This window comes from Tursiops truncatus, chromosome 6, assembly GCF_011762595.2.
Source record: "Tursiops truncatus isolate mTurTru1 chromosome 6, mTurTru1.mat.Y, whole genome shotgun sequence".
NCBI classification, from domain to species: Eukaryota; Metazoa; Chordata; class Mammalia; order Artiodactyla; family Delphinidae; genus Tursiops; species Tursiops truncatus.
In genome coordinates this window covers 88249788-88267911 of record NC_047039.1, presented here as the reverse complement: position 1 = coordinate 88267911, position 18124 = coordinate 88249788, and the positions used below count along the sequence as shown (strand labels likewise).

The window sequence follows — 18124 nt, the reverse complement described above, 5'->3', positions numbered from 1 at the left end:
CAAGTGTCCCTTAAACTCAGGCAATCTGCTTCAGTGCCTTTTCCTTTCCTTGCTCCTTCTCTCACTGCAAGTCCAAACGCTACACATTCTTCCACTTATTTGAGAACCAACCTAAATACCATTTCACTAATGAAGGTTTCCCAGATCCTACCAGGCTAAGTAACTTTTCTGAAGAGTCCAGCTCCAGGCCAAAATCCTATGTATGATCTTTCAGGCCCAACAAGAAGCGATTATAAATGCTTGCCTTCTCTACCCCAGACTTGGTACAGAGCTAGTTCACTGCAGTTTCTAGAAGCAGTTGCAATACCCCCTGCAACCCCAAGCTCATATGAATGTCTGCATTCCTAGATTGGGCGCCTGTATTCAGAGGCCCCCTTACAGCAGGGGGCCCCCGGCTGAGACCCTTTCCAGCTGCCTCTTCAGAGACCTCCTTAAAGAGGGCAGGGGTCAGGGAGCAGTCTGAAGACACTTTTCTCCACTCTGTCTCAATACTTTTCTACTCCTAACCTTTCCCCCTCTCTCATTTCCTTGGCCTCAGGTCCATAAAACAATAGGAGAAGCCTTCTGTTTGGGCCTTCCTGGGCAGTGAGATGACCCTCAGATACTCACCATCTGCCATCTGCTCTCATTTACCTAACCCTCACCCTGAGCCATTCTGTTGTGAAAAGTGGAACCCTGGGGGGAGCTAACACCCTTTCCTTTGTGGCCTCTAGCTTATACTATCACAGTAAGTACATGAAGTCTTGATTGTTACTTTCAGTTTGGCTTATTGTCCTAACTGACCACTTCAACATGCGGCAGCTCAGGAAATCTTTCTTCCTCTAAACTCCCTGATTCACACATACTATTACACATAATCTCTATCTTGTATTATTGTTATTTATATATAGAGATATATCTCATCTACATAAGTTAGGGCAAATTCCTTGAAGGCAGGGACAGTGTTTATCCCTATAAACTCCAAAATATCCAGCTGACATCCTGCAGTGAACATTTATGGAAAGAATAAATGTATGTAACATTCCAGAAGTAGCCTACATAATAAAATACTCTTAAAAGGAGGGAAGAGAGAAAGAGAAATAACATGATGAAATTCTACATATAAGTATCCTAAAAATCTCCAAATGAAGCTTCACTGATTCTATTAAATCCAGCAGCACTTTACAATTTATAATACACTAACTATGAAATCACTTTCACCAATAATAAGCAAATAAAGTAGAAAAAAGAAAAGATAATTTTGAAAAGAGAACACATTCTGGTTTCTCGGAAAGATACGCAGTATCTTCAAATTAGCACATTATTACTTGTGCAATTTGAAGTGATTCATCTTTCTGGCACTGTCCTAATAACTTCAGTAATGACCTTTATTTTTTATCCTTGATGCTTCTGAAACTGCATGATTATTATAAAACATAGGACACTTCACACCTGCCTCATGTCAAATATATATAAATGCAAAGCTGTAATGTTAGATATATTGAATACAGCACAACAAGAAAGGTGCCAAGTATAAGTAAATGCAGAAAAAAATCAGATAAAGGAAAATAATTCAAGAAAGACTTTAAAGCAGAGCTTATTGTTTTGTTATCGTATACAACATAATCCAAATAATATACAGCACATTATAATGCTGTAAATTCAAAACATAAGCCACCAATACAGACAGTCTACACAGACCAATATTTTAGCTTATGAAGGCTGCTGCAATGGCTTCTGCTTATTGGTTAAAGAAAAATAAGTTATTCAGCCAAGCTAGATATACTAAGTCCTAGAACTATACAGACATAGATCATCACCTTGTATGTTTCTTCAGTGAAGTAACATGGGCACTGTCAGATAAAAATAGGCAACTGTTAAGAGACTGCTTTACAACTTAAATTTAACAGTTTATAGTAAAATTAGATCAAAAGCCTGCTGAGGAATTTCTTTTGATTCACTGTTTAACTCACAGTGATTACCTTATTTTAGTTTGAGCAAAATTTATCTCTGTTTAAAGAGGTCCCCATACTTTGAGACTATCTAAATAAGTCCTACAATAATAAAAGGTCCCAAGCCTGCCTCTTTGTTCATAAGGCTGCTGATCAGGGGCCAGACACTGGGACTGTACATGGTAATAGCTGTCATTCACTGCAGACCTTCGGGTAAGACAGGTGATCTGTAAGTCTAAAATTCAGGAACTATTGCTAGGAATTTCTCTCTAAGCAGTTCAAAGTGCTGTAGATATAACTTTAAAGTAATGGAATACTAAAATAAAAGGTGTAAGAAGAGGATTAGGAAAGAAACTTAAAAAAAAGTAATGAAAAATGTTAATGACAAATTCAAGTACTGATAATATTATATTCTTCACTTTGGTGTTACTAATAAGAATTTTTTTAACATCTTTATTGGAGTATAATTGCTTTACAATGGTGTGTTAGTTTCTGCTTTATAACAAAGTGAATCAGCTATACATGTACATCTATCCCCATATCTCCTCCCTCTTGCGTCTCCCTCCCACCCTCCCTATCCCACCCCTCTGGTGGTCACAAAGCACTGAGCTGATCTCCCTGTGCTATGCGGCTGCTTCCCACTAGCTATCTATTTTACATTTGGTAGTGTATATATGTCCATGCCACTCTCTCACTTCGTCCCAGCTTACCCTTCCCAAGAATTTCATTTTAAGTTATTGTCAAGTAACAATCAATGTACAAGCATTTTATTCAGATAACAGATTTAAAAAACTAGCTTACCTGCCCTTGTTCTCTTTTCCTTTAATTTTGCTTTCTTGACCTTTTCCTCCAGTAGGATCCCACTCTACACAGGTATCTTCAACTCTCAGGTTCAAGTGGGAGGATGAGTTATCCAAACTGAAGTTAAGTGCTAACCAAAACAATATTTCAATTTTTTTTAATGTAGCATATCTCTAGTTTCTGAAGCACAACCATCATCACATCGTTTTCCTACTCAATGGATTTAACACTGTATATAGAGAATAAAGTTCCAATTCCTAATCCTAAAATTTAAAGTCTACAACAATAAAGCCGTAATCTACAAATTCCTACTCTATTTCCCATTATTCTCCTCTATATATCTATCCTGTACTCCAACCAAATACAACGTACTTTCATGGCCACTGGTCTTTCTGCCATTCCTTCTGCTGGAATCAATAGCCTCAATTTCCTATTATTAGAGCATCAGCTGATTGTTATGACTAAATAGGAAGAGGAACTGGTAGAATTAAGGATGAGGAGAAAGTGATGTGGTGTAAAAAATTATAGAGCCTGGCACACACACATTTTCTCTTATGCCCTAACACTTAATAATTTCATATTTAAACTCTTAGTAGTTTCAAAATAAGGCAAGCACAGAGAAACAGGCCGTGATGGCAGAAGCAAGGGAACTAACCCAGCTGATAGAGCTAAAGATGACATACATGGCAAAGAACAGACTGGGGAGAGGGGCTACTTAAATGAAATCAAATTTTAAAAATCCAAAACAAAACTATGCTTTTCAAATTAGCTGGTATCGGGGGAACTATCTGTACTATCCACAAGACTTACTCAGAACTGCTAATTTAGGAAATCAGTGTAACACAGTATTACCTTCTGCCTTGGATACTGAGCGTTAATCATTGAAATGTATTGATTCACAGCTGAGTAATGCACAGTTCTTCCTATTTAATATCCTAAGACCCTAACTGGGTCTTAGGCAAGGTATTATCTACTACATAGTTACCAATAAATCTGCTTATTAGTTATACTCCCCTCCAAAAATTTAAATTTCTGGTAAGTACTCAGTGAAGAAATATTCCTTTACAATACCCCATTTCACTTAAGGATAATACGTGATCTAGCTAAGGTTTCAGTGTGTCTGTGAAATATACATCATCAAACAACAAAATATTCATATAGAGAACCTAGTGCTTACCTAGTGAATCAAGAATCCTTTTATACTCTACTGTTTCTTAAAGAGCACTTTAATTTTACCTATGCATCTGACCCATTGCTCAGTGTATTTTAAATATTCTAAATACAAATCTACTGACCATAACCACTTCTAGAAAATGTCATACTATATGCAAAAAAGTTAATAGCTTTCAAACTCTGCATGTAAACAGATAAGAGCTTACTGAAAGACGAAATAATGCAGCTTTTCAGTAAAAATGGAAACAGAATTCCTCAACAGGTGGGTTACTAAAAAGTTAGGATTAAGCAAAACTGAGACCCTGTATTACCAAGAATGAACTGCCTTAAGAAAACAGGGTTAACCTCTATATTAGTTATTAGTTAATATATGTGAGGGCATCTGCATTTTTGAGAGAAAGAAAAATTGGATATAACTCTAAGGTGCCATCACTCCCAGTTGCCTGTTAAAATCCTAAGGGAAGAAACAAATCCTAAAGCTATTCCCTGTGTTTCATGATGGAGAGATGAGTAGAGTCAAGCGTAGCAAAAACAGGTATCACCCCCAAGCCGCTTGAGACCAAATTTATCAAATACCACAGCACCCAAACAGTAAAGCATGGGTTCCAGTCCCAGGGGTGCAACCTTTTATCTCTTCTTTTTTGGACACTGTCCCTTTATGAGGCCTCAACTAAATCATAGAGGCTCTCTAAGGTAAGAGGGTTAATACCATGCAGTTTAAAAGCAAATAAAAGACTGGCCTCAAAAGTGAGGGCTCAAATTTTAGTCCTGTCTCTCATATAAGCCCTGTAATATAGCCAGATATTAGTTTCCACATCTTTAAAAGTGTGAAAACAAAGTACCAAAAAAATTAGAACACAGACACAGATATGTTTCATGGGTTTAGTTTGTGTTGGTGGCTGCTTTCTAGGCACTGTAAAATTATATCATAGACACTAACATTTGAGGCTAGAAAGTAATTGGTGATTAATATCACATCATTTACCTTTACAAGGAAGTAAGGGATAATGTACTTTAAAAATTCTGGTCATAAGAAATATTATTCATCACTTTTGACAATTCCAATAACAGAAGAAATAGAGGTTACATACAACTGGAGAGACAGATATTAACAATGTTCACTATTTTCCACACCAAGCACCACAAGTGGCAGGATATGAAGTTTTGGTAGGCCTCAACTATTAAATCGCCATCTCCCTCCCTTTCCCTCCAGTTCTTTGCTCATATACTTATTTCTACTGTTTGGTCAAAAAGGGCTGCAACAAGTCAAAAAATTAGTAAATAACTGTTTAACACAGCATTTAAAAAATCTGACTTTTCTCTGGAGCTCCTGTTGTCATTAGTGGCCACTCCAGTGGTATGGAATAACCCTAGAAAACCTGTGACCCATAGTTTCTTAAGAGATACTTTTACTCTGAGTCTCCCAGAAGGTCCCAGAAGATTCAGTGGGCCGCAGCGTTTAGTATCAGTCTAACCCAACCCCAGGGGGTTTACCCCGCAGAGAGAACTGCTCAAAAGGACTAGAATCAACTTAGTCTTTCCCTACAAACCCTAAGACCAAGAATTTGACTGGTAAAATCTAGACATTGCTAACAGGAGCAGACAGCCCAGCTCCAAGGAAGCTACAAGCCAGTTATTCATTTTCCTGAATCTGTGGAATTTGAATGGAAATGTACAATTCACCACATTTAGGCCCAAGTTTGGTCACTAAACATAAAAAGTAAATGAGAACAAAAGAAATAAAAAACATATAATATTCTTGAGGGAGGATATTAATAATAATGCAATTTTACCTGACAAGGGCTAAAATCAGTTCAAGTTATGTAGGAAGGATTATCTGCCTGTAAATATGACTATTTATGAAATGGTAAAAATCTCTAAAGAAACCACAGTATCATCTCAGTTTGTTAACAAGTAATTCTAAATAATTGCATTTCTTGGCTAAGTTATCTGTAGTTCTCAAATAAAAACATTTGCTAATCCAAATTACTTTGACTTAGTTTTGTTTCTTTTAATCTTTCTGATGCAAACATATTCTTATGAGTTTGTCTTGTCAATAACTTATGAACCTCATATCTTGTTTTATTCTAATATGATATTTTTATATCAGCCTCCAAATCACATCAAACTTCTGGCATTCAAACCCTATTTAAATGCTATATGAACTAGAGGTCAGTGGAACACTCTAAGGCCCAACTATCTAACAACAATGTGTAGAATCTGATTCTGGAAGTAAATTGAGTCAATTATCACCTCATGATTGGAAAGACCTCTAGCATTGTGGCCTTCAAATTGGTAAATACCTGAAAAATCTTCTGTGTTTAAATATGTTATTCTACAACAAATCCAAACTGTTCTCAGAGACTAGAAGCACTTACATTCCAGGTCCACAATAAGGGCTGGCACAGAACTTGTAAATCGATTCTTATTCACAACTTTCCAAGCTAGTTCTAGGAACAGACTTTAACTAACTTCACTTTCTTCACCTGCAAAATGGATATCAATAATATCTATTCTACTGATCTCTCAAGATGGTTTCAATGATGAAATGAAGACTTGTGAGCTTTGTAAACATTATATAAAGGTTAATTTCTACAATAAGATTTTAGAAAACAAAAAGAACCTGAACTAAACTGAATACGTACTTCCCCATTATTGAGTCACAATCCATTCTCTGGGAAAACTCTGGGCAAACTCCAATCATGCGAATGTATTTATACTAGACTGAAATTTGTAAAGTAAGTATGCATGAGAGAACATAACACCATCATCAGTCTATTTTACCCATCTGAATACCACGGTAAAAGAAAAACTAATGAAAACCACTACTGTAGTCCTAATTTTCCCATCTTAAAATTCCTCCTGCTGAGAATTCCTTTGCGGGGTGGTGGGGGAAGTGGGGGTGAATCAAGGTGGGGAAGGAAGGCAACTATACATGAAATGTTTCCTGTCACGAAGTCTGGAATAATTACTGATGTCAAGTTCTGTTTCATGCTGTACAAGTAGCTACTGATCTTACCTTTGGTCTCTAGAGTCACTGGATCAGAATACTCTCCAGCCACAGCCTTGTTACAAGCCCGCACTCTGAAGTTCATATACTTTGAATCAAACTTTAGGCCTGAAAAAATGAAAAATGGCTTTCAGATATGAAAAGTAAAGGAATCTACTCCAAAAGTACGAGTATGAACCTTCAAACAGACATTTTTCCCTCCCTAGAACTATCTTTTTACTCAGGAAGGGTACAGATTTATGTTAAAAGGGTGATAATGCCTGAAATAAGAGAAATCATGATTTATCTATGATTTTCTTCAAAATAAATTATACAGGTTATCACTGGGCTTTTTAAACCTAGCAATAAAAAGATACTCTCAAGCCTCATTGTAAGTAAGGTTTCATTCATGGAGAGACACTACAGTTTAAAATAACATATTCAATTTCTGGAAAGTAGACACTATAGAATTTTTATATTTATGACACATTGTTTCATATGTGAAAAATGAATTTAAAGAGAAAGTGAAGCATAAGGATTAACAGAAAAACTTTGAAGTCTGTCAGGTCTAGATTAAAATCTCAATCCAAAAATTACTAGCTACGGGACGTTCAACAACTTGACGGAGCCACAGTTTTGTATCTGTTAAAATAGAAAAGAGAAAACCAACCTCTTCACCGTAAAGACTAAATGAGATGTATTGTACTGATTAAATGAGATGTACTGTGTAATACACTTCAGCCCAGCTCCTGACAAATGGTAAGTGCTCAGTAATGGTAACGTTACTGTTACTGCTCACATAAAACAAATATTGAACAACTCAGGCAACATTTGGCCATTTCAAATACCCAAAGTCCCCTATACATGCAGATATGTTTTTAAAGACTATCAAAAGGCCAATACACAAATTTCTATTACCAAGTCACAGCTTAACTTTAAGTATTATCGTGAAGGTTATCAGAAAAGGGTAAAGGCAAGTCTTTACAGTATCACTGAAATGCAGGGTAGTGTATACATCTAGAAAATTGACAGCTTTTTTTATTGTTAGAAAACCAAGGTAAAAATTAAATGTCACTCTGAAATACAGTTTCCAGAACATCCTTTCATGTTTGTTTTAAATACACTGTTTTACCAGATTGCAAATACCCAGAAGTAATGAAAATGAAGGTTTTCTTGATATTTTAAGAGAAATTCATTTCCATAATAAATATACAAAAAGTCAGCTTGGCTAAAGAAACTTAATAACTTCATCTTTTAATGTAATTCAAAATATTTTTCACAATTACATCTATCTTCCGAGAATGAGATTCATGAAATGCAGTCATCTTACCTGATAGTGTATATTCAGTACCCTTAATATTATCAATTATCTCCCAGCATCGCTCATCCTTTACACGTGGAAGTCCATCAAAATTAGTTTTCCTATATTCCAGTATAAAATGATCAATCTTATTATCTTCTTCTGGCATTCTCCAAGCTACTGTTACAGAATTGTCAGCCACCAAACACTCTACTGGATCTATCTCTGGAGCTTTGGGGACTGAAGAAAAAAAAAAAGCTCGTTTCTCACTATAGTACTAATCCAGTATTTATGTTTGTCGTTCAAATTATGCTTTTCATGTCACTTTTAAACTGTTCAATTGAATCAGGCTAAGAGAAGGGATACCTTATAAATGCAAAATAACCATTTTTCTAGCTCTGTTTTAAAATTCATATTTCAAAGTTTTTCATAGACTTATTCAAAGTATATTAAAACCCTAGTTAGCAAAAAGCAATTCAAACATGCTAAGAATAAAGAATCAAGAATGATTTGTTACTTCTCAACACGTTTTTAATCTGCTATTTCAAACAGCTGGAGAATATAAATTAAATCACTATTGACAAAATAAAATAACTTGCTTTGAATCCAAAGATTAAAATAATTCAAGGTATTTTCAATGTATTTAAAAAACCTAGTTTATAAAATAACTGTAATTTCTCAACACTGAAAATGAACTCCGCAACCCCACAAAATATTTAAGCATTTTTAAATGTTTCTCCAAAGAGTTCTATGATTCATTAAAACAAACTGAGGTAAATGAATCACAATTAACATGAATGAACATTAATCAATTTCTTTTCCATGAAAGAGGTTTTCCATAGCTCCTCAACATTAACAGATGTTCCACTTAAATAGCAGGCTAACTGGAGAATGTGGTCCTCCAGTGATACAGATGGGTCTGAAATGTGTGAAACTGTGCAAGTACTGTATTTAAACTTTTGTTGCTAAAAAAAAGTTTTAAAAGATTTACTCCAAGTATGTAAGGTTGGTTCAACATTCTAAACTAGTTAATGTAAACTATCACATCAGTAGAAGAAAAATCAGATGATCAGAAGAAAAATTATATGATCATATCAATAGATGGAGAAAAAAATATTTTACAAAATCCAACATTCACTCATGACAAAAGCTCTCAGTAAACTAGGGAACTTTACTTGATAAAGAACATCTACAAAAAAAACTACAGTTAACATTAATGTTGAGAAACTAGATACTTTTCCCCTAAGGCAATGACATCCCCTCTCTCCACTCCTACTCAACACTGTACTGGAAGTTCTAGCTAAATGCTATAAGACAAGGAAAAGAAGTAAAACATATACAAATTAGGAAGGAAGAAATAAAACTGTCTTTGTTTGCTGATGACATGATTGTCTATGTAGAAAATCTCAAAGAATCAACAGAAAAATTCCTGGAACTAACAAGCTTATAGCAAGACTGCAGGATACAAGGGATGAACAGGCAGAGTACAAGGGAATTTTAGGGCAGTGAAACTATTCTGTATGATAAGGTAGTGGTGGATACATGACATGATCCATTTATCAAAAGTCGTAGAACTGTATAACACAGAGTGAACCCTAATGTAAACTGTGGACTTTAGCTAATAATAATTTATCAATTACTACAAAAGTACTACACTAATGCAAGACATTAATAACCGTGGAAACTGTATGTGGGGGAGGAGGGGAAATATATGGTAACTCTGTATTACCTGTTCAATTTTCCATAAACCTAAACGTGTTCTAAAAAACAAAGTATTAATTTTTAAAAAAACTATAACAAAGGAATTCTATACATGAAAATTCAAAGCAATGTGAGACCTAACAAAGAACAAAGTAAACCAAATATCTTAGATACAATAATCAAGACCAAGATGAAAGGAATTTGATATACATTTTAAATCTTCAAGCCTAACTAGTAAGAAAGGGAGGAAAGGAGAGAGGTGGGACAATTGATCTCCATTAGCTATAGTCTTCAAAGTTGAACTACTGCATGTGTGTAATTGTACAATAAATACTTGGAATCTGATATATCTTATCAGTAAGACAACAGACAAAGAAATACTTATCATTTCTCATTATGATTAATTTCCTTCATCTGTCTGTAGGGGTTTCGTCCCTATAATACATTACAGATGTTAGTCTCTTGTTACCGGAATATAAGCAATACAGACTACTATTCATTGCTATGGGAAGAGATACAGGCATTCATAAATTTAATATGCTGTGCAGTGCCTACATGTGAGGAAATGTAACGGCCTATGGCATGTAGTAATTTTATAGTTTTGCTGAGTTAAAACCTGTACTGAATGTCCCAAGAGGCTTATATACAGACAGAATCACTTAATTTGTAAGTGGGTCCAGCTAACTCCCCACTATCTATCTCCCAAATTCAGCTACCATTCCAGTAAGAATGTACTAGCAAGAAGATTCTTCTTTCTTGTGAATAATGGCCCCAGAAGAAAGCAAACTTGGGAGGGAAAAAGAAAATTTAGATAATTTAAGTCAAATATTCTGTAATAACCTATATGGGAAAAGAATCTGAAAATATGGATATATGCGTATGGATAACTGAATCACTTTGCTTTACACCTGAAACTAACACAACACTGTAAATCAACCATACTCCAAAATAAAATAAAAATTAAATTTAAAAAAAGAGTGGTAGGTCAAATTAAGAGTGACTTGGGGGCTTCCCTGGTGGCGCAGTGGTTGAGAGTCTGCCTGCCAATGCAGGGGACACGGGTTCATGCCCCGGTCTGGGAAGATCCCACATGCCGCGGAGCGGCTGGGCCCGTGAGCCATGGCCGCTGAGCCTGCGCGTCCGGAGCCTGTGCTCCGCAACGGGAGAGGCCACAACGGTGAGAGGCCCGTGTACCGCAAAAAAAAAAAAAAAAAAAAAGAGTGACTTGGATCTGATATGTAGGAAGTTCACCCAATATTCTAAACAGAAGTAAGAGAAGAGTTTCAACAAATGTGGGATAAAAGTTCAGGGGAAGATGAATGTTCGTAAACTTGTAATATAAAAATATTAGGAAAGGCAGAACTCTCTTTAGAAATGAGAATGGAAAGCAATTCACAGCAACTTCCATAAAGCAACAGTTAAATTGTGTGGACATTGGTGTAAGAATTCTGCTAATGTTTTTCTCTGCATGTGAATGTAAAAGGACAACTGACATCAATACTGCCACAAACATGTTTCTCTTCTTGGCTGCAGAGGCTCAGAAAGGATATAAACTCTAAGTTGCAATGTATAAATAATGGCTTACAGCAGAAGAAAATGACTGTAATTATTATCATCCATCATCATCACTTACAATGTGCAGGCTCAGATAAGTCCAAAACTCATTACTATACATAATTCAGTATAGAGTTGATTTTTGCAGTGTTTATAGAAGGAATTATTAAGGGATGAAGGTATTCATTTTTAAGTTAATCTGATTGGATCTTATAGGAAATTTTTATGCTCTAGCAGAATACAAAAAATTAGTAATATGAATTCACCTTTCATAAATTTTAACAACCTATTATACCTTCCTTCAGGATGAAACTCCTCCACAAAAGGATTTCTTGCTTTTCATTATACCTCATTCCTTCAGACTGTCTTAACAGTTTGCAAAAGAGGAAATCCTAACTGTGCATGCAATCTACTTGACTGTACGGCAGACATGGCCTTGGTTTGTTAAGCCATCACTGAAAATCAAGGAAAGTAATGGTGAGAAGACTTCTTTTTTAGTAGTTTTTTTAAAAAATCAAACTACTACTACTCATGTGTATATTCACAATCTACCACTCCTGACTCTCCTTCTGAATTGAGTAGTAGTGTGAATGAAAATATAATGGTTAGGAATTCTGAAAGGCCAATTTACAGATAGGTATCCACTGACAAGTATGTATACTTCCTTCCTCTACAACTATGATTCCTTCTCTCATCTTTTCCTTCTCTAAACTCCTCTAGAACTTCTGATCTATACCACACAAGTTAATACTTCACTTGTACTACCATTACTAGTTCCATTATAGTTTCATGACTACTAACTTTGTCTTTCCAATCATCTTCTAAAGTCCTGGACTAAATCTTCAGAGAAGAAAAGAATGGTTTCATATGATCAACATTCTCTACTCAAAAACAGCTAACCTCCAAAAACCATAAACCTGTAAGTAAAACACTTTGCTTTCAAGAGATTTCCTGATCCCCCAAATCACCAAGTCCAAATTGTTTTAGCTATCAACTTAACCACATTACTTGATGTTAGTAAAAAGAGAATAATAACCGAAAGGTCCTTAACTGGCTCTTTCACACCTGTGGACAGTAACTTGGGACTCAATTTCAAATGGTTCTGACTGCTGGAATACCCTCATACTAATACTCTAATAAACCAATGTTAACACATTACTACTGGAAATAGAATTCCATCTGAACCAGCAACCACCACAATATGGTAATAACAACCGTTAACTTTCACAGCGTGTTAACTACGTGCCAGGTACTATTTCACGTGCTTTAGAGGTCTCAATTCATTTAATCCTTATAAAAACCCCAGAAGGATAACATCACATTTTAAAGATGAAGAAAATGAGGGAGAGTTAAATAACTTGTTAAGGCTACACAGCAGGTAAGCGGTAGCCAGGATGCAAATCTAGAAGTCTGGCCCCACGACTCACTGTGAACCACCATGGCATATTGCTTCTCTCTGCCAAACTAGCAACAAAAGGTATCCCTTTCTTGGGTTCTTAAAATGGAATCTTTACTATCAGTAAAATAATTATCTAAAAATAAAGACTAGCAAATTCAGTTATTCCTTAGCTGAATGAAGAAAAAAAAATCACACTGTACTTCCTTAATATTTACATTCTAATGTTCATTACAGAAAAATCTTGAAGGAAAAAAAAGGTTTTTTAAATAACTTTACATGTAATATATGTACTAACTTACCTGGCAAAAACTTCAAAGTTTGCAATATCTGTCTTTCCTGAGAAAAATCCACCATTAAATGAGTCATGCTGTCACTGACCTTTGGTTTCAAAGAAAGGCGAAAAGCTGAAGCCATTGTCACTCTACAGAAAACACAAACATAAACATTCTTTTAAAAATAAAAGAATGGGAAGTATCGTATCATATTTAACTTATAAAACGAACAGATAGAACTTACTTCACTCTAGTGATTTCAGAAGCTATTGCTTTTAGATCTTTTGAAAATTAACTTAATAAAAAACTGTAAAATGTTTTTAAATTTAAAGACATTTAAGATAACCCTTAAAGAACTTTCCTCCAGCCAGTTTTACAAAATTGCATAAAATTACAAATAACTCAAGAGACAAATATCCAAGATAAATCATCTTTAACAGACCCAACAATCATCTGAACCTCTGTACACTCAATCTGATTTCCTGATGCCAGCCTCACCCCTTTTCATATGCCAAATAATGAACTGTAAATATACCCTGATTCAAACATTCTGCCTAGTTGTCACAGCCATTCCATGTGTCCTTAAATAAAAGTAGAGGTACACTGACCAAATACTGCATAGCTTGGTAGCTGCTATAGGCCATGGATGAGAAAGGAGAGAAGTAAAATTACAATTTTGAATACCATGCTAGTAGGTGTCACTCTGATCTATCAACATCAACTGAATGGAAGGAGACAAGAAGAAACAGCCCTGTGAAACCATATGCCATGGAAATAACAGAAACTCAATAAATATATTTTAGATGAATGTGGTATACAAAACAAAGAAAGGAAGAAGCCATACCAGACATCATTTTACCCAAAGCAGGGGGAAATTGTTCTGTCAATTAAAACTAGAGATTAAAAGAAATTCTCATATTCTATTCATTTGTTATTTTATCTCAAATTTCAATTTTTCATATTACAGTAGATTTCCACATGTATCACAAAGTAACTCTCCTTATTATCTTTGGTCAAAAAATGACACAAAAATGCTATTCATGAATGTTGTCCTCCTAGTACAGAATTTGGCAGAGGAAGTAAATAGAGCTGCAGGAACAAAGGGAATACCAGGCCTAGTCATTCAGATCTACCAAACTACCCTAAAGATCAATGGTATGAAAGGTATCAAACATATTGCTGTATTCAGTTACTTGGGGATGAAAAATGTCACACTGTTGCTGTATTCAGTCATTTTCTTTCATCTTAAAACTAGGAAAGTAGTCACTTTAGTAGTAACAAAGAGTGAACAACAGCTGATCTATTTATCAAGAAGAAAGTGCTATGAAAAAACGCTCATCATCGCTAATAATTAGAGAAATGCAAATCAAAACTACAATGAGGCACCACCTCACACTGGTCAGAATAGCCATCATTAAAAGTCTACAAGTAACAAGTGCTGGAGAGGGTGTGGAGAAAAGGGAACCCTCCTACACTGCTGGTGGGAATGTAAATTGGTGCAGCCACTATGGAGAACAGTAGAGAGGTTCCTCAAAAAACCAGAGTTGCCAGATGATTCAGCAATTTTGCTCCTGGGCATGTATCTGGACAAAACTATAATTCAAAAAGATACGTGCACCTCTATGTTCACGGCAGCACTATTCACAATAGCCAAGTCTTGGAAACAACCTAAACGTCCATTGACCAATGAAAGGATAAAGACGATATGGTACATATATGCAATGGAATACTACTCAGACATAAAAAAAGAACGAAATAATGCCATTTGCAGCAACATGGATGGAACTAGAGATTATCATACTAAGCGAAGTCAGAGAGAAAAAAATACCATATGATACCACTTATATGTGGAATCTAAAATATGACACAAATGAACTTACCTACAACACAGAAATAGACACACATACAGGGAGAACAGACTTGTGGTTGTCAAGGGGGGAGAAGGGGTTGTGGAGGGATGGAGTGGGAATTCGGAGTTAGCAGATACAAACTATTATATATATCAATAGAATGGATAAACAACAAGGTCCTACTGTATAGCACAGGAACAACCTTCAATATCCTGTGATAAACCATAACGGAAAAGAATATAAAAAAGGAATGTATATATATGTATAACTGAATCACTTTGCTGTACGGCAGAAATTAACACATTGTAAATCAACAACACTTTAATTTAAAAAAAAAGGAAGTGCTATACTAAAAAACAATTTATGGAGAAGGGAACTCACACTTAACTGAATGGCAAGTATAATGCTGAGCATTTCACACATTATTACTTTAAGCTCTTGGTTCTCAATAGTAAAATTTCAGATCACATCAATAAGAAGTTAGGAACAAAGGCTAAATCTTACATATGTTGTTCTTGACAGTCCCAAGTATCTTTCGATTTAAAGACTTCTTAAAGAGCTATATTCAGATAGGTACTTGGTAAATGCCCACTGAATCAATGAACAGGTTTGAACTTACTTGGTTGCTTCTAAACCTGATGATTTAAAAGTTTGTTGAGAACTGTTGAGAAAAATATCTGAAAGTATTTTAAGGAATTTAAACCTGAAACTTTATCTGTAAAACTTGATTTAACCATTATGGCCTCTCCTGTGATAAACCATAATGGAAAATAATATTTTAAAATGTATACGTCTATGTATACCTGAATTACTTTGCTGCACAGCAGAAATTAACACAACATTGTAAATCAACTATACTTCAATTAAAAAAAAACCCAACAAATAAAAGCATAGTATGTACACTCTTCAAGATAAACCTGGGGGAAAAATATCACTATGGCCTCAAAGAAAAATTATATCCCCTAAAGATATATCAGAAAGGCCTATCAAAGCCTAAAAAAAGAATAATGACCTTTATTTTCTAGGCAATGAAAATTTCAGTCTCCATAAATCAAGTGAGATGTACAACAATGCTATAATTTTCCAAAAGACTGGACTTTTTATTTTTAAACTGAATATATTTAGACAACTGTGCCTCAAAGCCCAAACTAACAATCTAAAATCCACAGATACGTCTCTACATTACAGGTTCCATGTGTAGGAATGTTTTAATTCACCTTGCCCATTTGTTTTTACTGGAGTATAACTGCTTCACAATGTTGTGTTAGTTTCTGCTGTACAATGAAGTGAATCAGCTGTATGTATACATATATCCCCTCCCTCTTGGATCCCCCTCACCCGACCATCCCACCCATCTAGGTCATCACAGAGCACCAAGCTGAACTCCTTGTGCTTTATAGCAAGTTCCCACCTGCTATCTATTTTACAGATGGTAGTGTATTTATGTCAAACCTAATCTCCCAATTCATCCCACCCTACCCTTCAGCCGTGTCCACACGTCCATTCTCTACATCTGCGTTTCTCTTCCTGCCCTGCAAATAGGTTCGTTCATATTACCATTTTTCTAGATTCCACATATATGCGTTATATACGATATTTGTTTTTCTCTTTCTGACTTACTTCACTCTGTATGAAAGACTCTAGGTCCATCCACATCTCTACAAATGACCAGATTTCGTTCCTTTTTATGGCTGAGTAATATTCCATCGTATATATGTACCATTTGGTTCATTTCTAATAGTAAATAGTTCCGTAAAGCTGAACACAAGGATCTCTTCCTCCTAGTTTTATTTTTGCAAAGAGAAAATAACTGCAAGGTTTCTTTCAAAGTCTTTGGACGGCCCAAAGCCTGATTAGGAAGTGACTTCTAATCCAGAAAATCGCGGACCAGAGCAGGATTTTGTGCAGTAGGTGGCTAAACAGAAGAATACTCTAGCCAGGGTGGAAGATGGATTACTTACGGCAAATTCCAGCACACATAACCCAAATATACCTTATCCAGAAAACTGACCTACCTAGCATCCATTCCTCATACAGCCAATACTTTTCACTTTCAAACTCTCATAATCTCCTTTCTACATCCAGGATTTATAAGAATAATCCAAGTCTTTAAACACTCCCTGATATAAAATATACGAAAAATACTGTATAGCACAGGGAACTCTACTCAATACTCTGTAATGACCTACATGGGAATAGAACCTAAAAAAGAGTGGATGTATGTATATGTATAACTGATTCACTCTGCTGTACACCAGAAACTAACACAACATTGTAAATCAACTATACACCAATAAAAATTATTTTTTAAAAAATATGCAAAAAATAGAAAAATTAATATTTGTGCTAAGAATGCTATGACTGCCATGTGAATCTTGCCTCTAGTCAAATAAAAGGCCACTAGAAAAACATAAGAGTTGAAGTCTTCAGCCAAGATTAACAATACAACACTGGTTTTCACATAATACATACAGAATAATTTTGTGAATTATCTGATGAATAATTTAATCTAGGACTCAGAGTGGTGCTTTGAAGAGCTGTGCCTTTCAGAGAATTTCATTTTCCTCAAATGAAGAAATCTTAAGGGATAATTTCACTACAGTCAATGCTCAGTGACTAGCCAAGCAGATCAAAACCATCCGTTCTGTGATAACCCAATCCAAAATTGCCAACAGCTCTTTTAGCCCTTTCGTACATTCATTACAGCAAATACTAAATTACCTGTGCTAATCCTGGCTCTACCAACGGTAAAGACCTTTAAGCCAAAGCCTATCGTCATTTTCTTTAATCTTCTCCTCCCACAAACTAGACAGTAGTGGCATTAGAAATAGAGATGGCACCAGGAACAAGATGGAATGAGAATACAAAGGTGTTAAACAGGAGAGCAGTGAAGTAGGAGAGCAATAGCTCTTGTTTTGTGTGTGTGGCTTTTAAGGACTTTATTGACCCAGTGGGTCCAGTAGGTTGAGTCCAAGTAGTACATCTGAGACACAGATCACAAACATAACGAGTTATCATCAGGCTGGCTTTTGTTGCTGTGGTTGTGATACCGACCAGGGTTCTTGGCCTTCCCCCGATCAACAGAAATTGACTAGAGGCCAGACAAGAAATTCAGGCAAGGCTTTATTGGGGCTGCGTCAGCTGCAGGAGGGAG

At 35.6% G+C, this 18124-nt stretch overlaps 1 protein-coding gene across 5 annotated transcripts in view; it reads right to left on the bottom strand.

The window, feature by feature from the left end:
* Positions 1-18124, bottom strand: part of FSD1L (fibronectin type III and SPRY domain containing 1 like) — a 70686-nt gene that overhangs the window by 20572 nt on the left and 31990 nt on the right. For 3 of the 5 annotated variants that reach the window (XM_073806352.1, XM_073806351.1, XM_033858355.2), the window contains exons 6-10: positions 13148-13269; positions 8225-8434; positions 6925-7023; positions 2733-2862; positions 1800-1832 (exon numbers count right to left, since the gene is read on the bottom strand). In XM_073806352.1, coding sequence (XP_073662453.1) covers positions 1800-1832; positions 2733-2862; positions 6925-7023; positions 8225-8434; positions 13148-13269 — 594 coding nt within the window. The remainder of the gene's footprint in view (positions 1-1799; positions 1833-2732; positions 2863-6924; positions 7024-8224; positions 8435-13147; positions 13270-18124) is intronic. The other 2 variants (XM_033858352.2, XM_004325103.4) reach the window with 1 other exon arrangement.